Source organism: Cicer arietinum, chromosome 3 (genome assembly GCF_000331145.2).
Source record: "Cicer arietinum cultivar CDC Frontier isolate Library 1 chromosome 3, Cicar.CDCFrontier_v2.0, whole genome shotgun sequence".
In the NCBI taxonomy this organism is placed as follows: domain Eukaryota; kingdom Viridiplantae; phylum Streptophyta; class Magnoliopsida; order Fabales; family Fabaceae; genus Cicer; species Cicer arietinum.
The window spans coordinates 3,622,431-3,629,300 of record NC_021162.2 but is presented as its reverse complement, the minus strand read 5'-3'; the positions used below and the strand labels follow the sequence as shown (position 1 = coordinate 3,629,300).

At 27.5% G+C, this 6,870-nt stretch overlaps 2 protein-coding genes across 2 annotated transcripts; both read right to left on the bottom strand.

Moving 5' to 3' along the window:
* Nucleotides 1–1,412: 1,412 nt before the first annotated feature.
* Nucleotides 1,413–3,746, bottom strand: LOC101500181 (transcription factor MYB75-like). Its single transcript, XM_004491809.4, has 3 exons — nt 3,303–3,746; nt 2,977–3,106; nt 1,413–2,095 (listed from the first exon to the last, which is right to left on the bottom strand). Exons 1-3 carry the CDS (start codon nt 3,439–3,441, stop codon nt 1,654–1,656), a joined length of 711 nt encoding a protein of 236 aa, XP_004491866.1. The 5' UTR covers nt 3,442–3,746; the 3' UTR covers nt 1,413–1,653.
* Nucleotides 3,747–4,126: 380 nt separating this feature from the next.
* On the bottom strand, nt 4,127–6,566 carry LOC140919627 (uncharacterized). The gene is made up of 3 exons (XM_073366222.1): nt 6,098–6,566; nt 5,130–5,249; nt 4,127–4,995 (listed from the first exon to the last, which is right to left on the bottom strand). Exons 1-3 carry the CDS (start codon nt 6,564–6,566, stop codon nt 4,127–4,129), a joined length of 1,458 nt encoding a protein of 485 aa, XP_073222323.1.
* Between the last annotated feature and the right edge of the window lie 304 nt (nt 6,567–6,870).

The following is a 6,870-nucleotide window of genomic DNA, read 5'->3' as shown; positions in this document are numbered from 1 at the left end:
ATCTTTTATAAATAATGAATTTTAGTAATCTTATCTGCTTTAAAACATGCAAGAGTTTTTTCAAGTACAAAACTATTATTGAGATAAATATATGAAAGAATATTAAAGTGGATACATATTGACGACTTAAGACGAGATTTTAATGACAAGATGTTATCATAGTTTTTGTTGTAATTGTGACATAGATTAAAATATATCATTTATAAAAAATAAAAGATAAAATTAATAAAAGAATAAAAAATAAATAACTTAAAGAAATATAATGACCAAAATTATATTTAAGTCTATATAACAAATTTATCAGTGTATTTTATTTTGTAAATGATGTATTTTACAATTAATAATCTCAGTCATTATTTTTGTAAAAAATATATGATTTTGTATTGTCTGTCTCAAAAATTCACTTTTCATTTAATTAACTTTCTAGACTCAACTCATATAATTTTTTTAGCTAGTCTTGTGAACTTTTTATTTTAAATGAAATTCACAATTTTAATTATTAACTAAAAATTAAGGGAGAGGAAATAATAAACTCATGAACCATGTACTTTACAACAATCTCTGTTGTTTTTTTTAGTTAACAAATAAAATTTTATGTTTTTTCTGAAATATAAACTTCCTAAATTAAATTGCCCTTTTCATTTAATAGAAGAGATAAATTAGTATTTTTCAATTTTTATGGAATGGAAAAGGAGGGGAGGATCATTGTAGAGAGTTAAACTAAAGACATAAAAGTTTATATAAATCTCTATTATCATTAAGTTACTTTACAATGTATTATTATTAACGAGACATTAGTTATATATACTATATATTATAGATAAATATTATTGTAAATATACTTATTTTTATAAAAGAATTTTTTTTAGAATGGTTGTAACCTCTTCTATCATAATTATATTCATGATTATGCATCAATGGATACAAACTTACAATAGTCTAAAGAAGATAATAATGTTAGGTAAATGCTAACAGAGTGGCCAAGTGATCTACAATAGACAATTATATGAAAATCATTCTAAATAGACAATTATATTAGAATCATTCTAAACTTTGATGATAATGTCATTCGTCTTAAGTAAATTTCATAAATTTTTTGTATTCTTGTGACTAAAAGAGTGACCTTATCATTGTTTCGATTACATAAGATTTGATTATTGTTAATTCAATAAAAACATGATAAAATAAATATATATTAAGATTTAATGTATGTTATATATTACTATCTCCGATTTAATTTATTTATATATATAAAAAAAGTTTGATCAATAAAATTTAATATATTTAATTTAAATTTTAAACATATTATACAACAATTTTTGTTGATTCAATTTTTTTTTATATATAAGATTAAATGTATTATTTTTTGTTGTTCTTTTGTTGAAATACCACGAATTGATTCACGATCTCAGTTCTATAAACAAATAATATGGAATTCTATACTCAGTGATCTGGATCATTCTTGGAATTTCAAACGATCATAAATCATAGATTATGTGAAACACTTTAACACCCTAGAAGCCACCTTAATCTTAAGCTTTACATAAGACATAATATACTTTGAACAATACGACATAATATATTTTGCAATAAGACATAATATATTTTGAACAATTAGACATAATAAAAGAAATTTATTTTGCAAAGAATGAATCAAGTTTGAGAAAGAAATTCACTCCAAATTTGACTTTCATTAAGCAAGTCAAAAGGATTTGTTGTAATTGAATTAAGCTCTTCATCCCAAAAGCCAGTTTGAAGAAACCCATTACCCCATGAATAATTATTATCTTTTTCCTCTTCAAACAAAGTATCCCACCAATTATTTGCTTCCAATGAAGTAGCACCTACTTCATTAATACCATTTTTGGAACAATTATCATCTAAATCAATAAATTTATTTCCTTCCAACAATTTTTTTGAGAAAGTTCGTGGTTGAGGCTTTATTACTTCATTAGGTTTCATTGTTTCAATTACTTCCTTCATAATGGTCTTGTCTTTCTCTTGAGAATGTATTTTGTTACGCATGTTTGTGTTCCAATAATTTTTCACATCGTTTGAAGTTCTTCCTGGAAGTCTTCCTGCAATAAGTGACCATCTATATACACAAACAAAAAACAATTTAATGTTTTTAATGCAATAATAAAGTTTATTTAATTATTTCCATCATATACAGATTAATATGAATAACAATACATAAAAATTATAATTATTTTTTTATATAAATGAATAATTTTATGCATATGTGAGTTATAATTAATGTATTTCAAAATGATTGAAAACTAACAATTTCAAAATATTCTTAAATTTGAAAATTCTCAATCTCTTGCTAAATAAATTTAGAAATTAAACTAACCCATTCAAAAGGACTAAAATTATTAAAGATTCTGAATTTTACAGAATATTTGAAAATATTATAAAACAAAAATTATAGTCTGAATTTTTTTTTATTATTAAAAAAACTTGATATTTTGTTTTTTTTTTCTCTATTTTAGAAAATATGAACAAGAAAATAATAAAATATCAACTAAAATGGTTAAAAATGATTAATTAATGAATTTCATCTAAGATTGAATCAATCGAATTATAACTGTGTTGTAAATATAAAAAAACAAAACAGAAAATATCAATCATATTTATTTCTTGTTTGTCACACAAACCGTGTGGCCTATTGGCTACCCTACGCACCCTGTCACAATAAATACATAAATGTACATATAGTATCTAATATTCAAATTGCCCACGTGTAACTCATATTACTCAAAAAGTGAAACAACCTTAAATTATACAATATAATATAATGTTACAAAGCTTAATTATGAGAGAAAATTAGACAGTAAAAACGTGAAATCTCTCTTTAATACTATCACTAAATTTTGTGACGAATAAATTCAAATAAGATTACTTTTATTTTTTTCATTATTAATTTTTTTCACTACTTTTATATTTTCTAGTATTCTGAGAATACAAAATACAAACCTGTTTCCCAAAAGTTTGTGTAATTTAATCATCAAATCAACTTCATCTTCACTAAATTCTCCCCTCTTGATATTTGGTTTTAGATAATTCAACCATCTCAATCTACAACTCTTGCGGCATCTTTTCAATCCTATCAAATAGAACAACATATATATAATATATAACAATACTTTTGGAACTATATTAATTAATTTTTTTTAATTCATTATAAAAGGACTAACTTATAAAAAAAATATTTTTTATTTATTCATCAATTAAGATATATATTAGATTATTAAGTTCTAGCAAATACAATGAACTAATAACTTTATATTAAAAAATTGTACCTGCTCTTTCAGGAACTAAGTGCCATTTTCCCTCCCCAAAACGTTGGACACAATCTTTGAGAAGCTCATCTTCAAATTGACTCCATGCACCTTTCCTCACACCTGATGATGAACCTTCCACAAGACATGATGCTTGCATTGTATAGTGTTTTAGCTACAATATTTTCTCACATCTATATCTCAATTAATTTTATCAACTCCTAAAAGTAACACTTAAGTGTGAGTATATATATACACAGAGATGCTTACTCTTACCCAACTATCAATTTCTATAAGAAGGTACAAAGCCAGTAAACCATGTGGTAAGCTGCTGAATATTGTCAGCCAAGTTAACAAGATTAAATGTGTTACACAAACAAATTAACTGGTCTCAATTACTTACACGCAATTTCTACCGTTGCCTGAAAGAAAAAAATGAGAGACTGAAGTCTCTCGTTTTTTGTAAAACAGCACGGTAGAAAAGATCTTAATGTCATCTATATATAAAATATAAAATTTTTCATAAAAACTAAAAATGTAATTTATATGAGTAATTTCGTACGCATCTTCAAATAAAATGAAATTAATCTATTTTAACAACAACAAAAATATTATAAACTTTCACAACACTAATACATAGTTTCATGTCAAAAAATTCAAATTCATTATATACCTAAACTTGGAATATCATTGCCTACTTGCTTGTTTCAAGCCATAAATTGACTTGTTTAATCTGAAAACTTTGTTAGAGTAATTTGTTTGAGTTAAGAAGATGCATACTAGAGGTAATTAGTCATATAGGATTCATTTAGATCACCATGTAAGAAAATGTTATTGACATCTAACTATTCTAAATACCAATTTTTAAGAGCAACTTTAGCTAAAATAGTTCTTACTGTTGTGAGTTTAGCAACAAGAGAAAATGTATTAAAATAATCTACTCCCTCTAGTTGGGTGTAACCCTTGGCTACAAGGCGAGCCTTATACTTGTCAATGGATTCATCGACATGATGTTTTACCTTGTAGACCAATTTACAATCAATGGGACGCTTACCATGACGAAGATCAACAATTGTCCATGTATTAGTTGCTACCAATGTTGTTAATTCATCCTTCATAGCAGTGTTCAAAAATTCATATTTGCTAGCTCGATTGAAGGTTTGGGGTTCCTTTATGGATGAAATGTTAAGGCAAAAAATATAATATTCAAGAGCACAATTTGCATATGATAAGGTAGAAGAGATGGGGTACACAACATTGAAGGTATTATTAGGTATTTGTGAAGGCAATACGCTACATTGATAGTCTTCCAAGTAAGCTGGTGTATTTTTCAGTCTGGTAGAATGTCTTAATTCTAGAATGGGGGTTTGTGGGATATGTGTATATGCTGCAGTATCAGGGATAGATGATTGGGTAATGGATGTGGCAGCCTCAATAGGAGAATTATTACAATCGGTGTGATCATCACTTAAAGTTACTACAACATCATCAGTTACACTAACCAATGGAGAATTCTCGTAATTAGAATTAGTAACATTGTTAGAGAAAGTAAAAGTAGTTTCATAGAAAATTACATTCCTAGATACAACAAATTCATGTGAAATAACATCATAAAGAAGATAACCTTTGGTCCCATCTCTATAACTTAGGAAAACAGTTTTTCGAGCACGGTTATCGAACTTAGTCCTATTATTATGAGTAGTGCATGCATAAGCTAAGCAACCAAAAGATTTAAGATGCAATAAAGTGGGAGGGTGTTTATATAACAAAGTATATAAGGACATTTATTTTTCAAAAGAGGGCTAGGTATTATATTAACTGCATGTTGAATGCTAAAATGCCAAAAACAATTAGGAATATTAGATTGAAAAGATAAAGATCTAGCAACATTAAGAATGTGTTGATGTTTGCGCTCAACAACACCATTTTGATGAGGACACTTAACACAAGACCTTTGATTAATAATACCTTTTGAAATAAAGAAATTAGTCATTAGAAATTCAACACCATTATCACTCCTTAATAATTTAAGTTTAGTATTGAACTAGGTTTCAACAAAGAAAATAAAATTCTTAAGATGTTGTATAGCTTCACTTTTAAGTTTCATTAAGATAATCCAAGTGAAACTATTGTAGTCGTCCACAAGAGTCAAAAAACATCTATGACCACAAATAGAGGGAGTGGCATAGGGCCCCAAATGTTAACATGCAATAATTCAAAAATATGAGTACTCTTAGAATTACTATTAGTATAAGGAATAACCTTTTGTTTAGAAAAGTGACATATACCACAAGAAAAATCTTCTTTATTTTTACATGATACAAATGGGAATTGTAAAGAAAGACATTTATGAATAGAATCAGATAAGTGACCAAGTCAATAGTACCACAATACAGCATGATTATTAACAGTGATATTGCAACTTGAAAAACTATTAAGAGAGGGAGGTAAAATAGTGGCACAAGCATTGAAAACATAAAGATAGCCATGTTTCTTAGTTGTACCAATCAACTTCTTGGTGTGCTTCTGCAAAATCAAACAATCATGAACACGAAAAGTAATGGAACAATTTAAAGAATTTATCAGCTTGCTAACAGATAAAAGATTCACATTAAATTCTGTTATATAGTAGATATTGTGCAAGGTAATTTGATAAGAAATCTTAATAGTTCCAGAAATGTTTGTAGTAGTTTGATAACCATTAGGAAGATTCATGATAAAGGGTTTAATAAAATGAAAAATAGTAAAATATTTTAGAGAGTAAGTAATATGATTTGTAGCATTGGTGTCTACAATTCATTGAATATTATAGTTACCTATCTTAGGATTCACAATTGAATTGATGGAGGGATGAGAACAAACTACAAAATTTGTAGAGGTTGTTGGTGTATCAACTTGAGGAAAAGAAGACATGTTGCTTTGAAACATTTGGAGAAGCTGATTGAATTTATTATGTATATCAGATAAATAGGGATGTGGTTCTAAATTTGCAACAAAATAAGACTCATCATTGCTTGTGAGATTAAGAAAACATGTATCAATGGTATGATTAGTTCTTTGGCAGTGGGTACAAAATTTTGAACCATGGCCACTACCAAAGCCTCTGCCGCGACCTCGATTTGAAGAAAAGGAATAACCACGACCACCAAAATTGTGAGAAACTTGCATGGTAAAGGGTGATTTTTCATCAACAGAATTTGAAATAACTAGAGGTTGAAGTTGTCGTTCTTGACCAAGAATGAGATAAAAAGTCTTTTCAAGAAAAGGTAAAAGATCGATCAACATTATCTTTGAATGAACATGTGAATACAACTCATTTAACTCTTTGAGAAATTTAATTACCTTGTCTTGTTCTTTGTATTTTCTTAGACCGATAGCGGCGTCGCAAGTGCACGAAATGGCGCAACTACAATCACGAGTAGGGCGAAAGTTTTCTATTTCTTCCCAAATTGAAGTAAGCTAGCTGAAATAATTTGAGACATCTAGGGTTCCTTGTTGCAATCTTGTTAAATCATATTGAATATAAAAAAACACAAAAATGTCATCTTGCGAGAATCGTTGTTCAAGAATCTTCCAAGCGGTGGTTGCT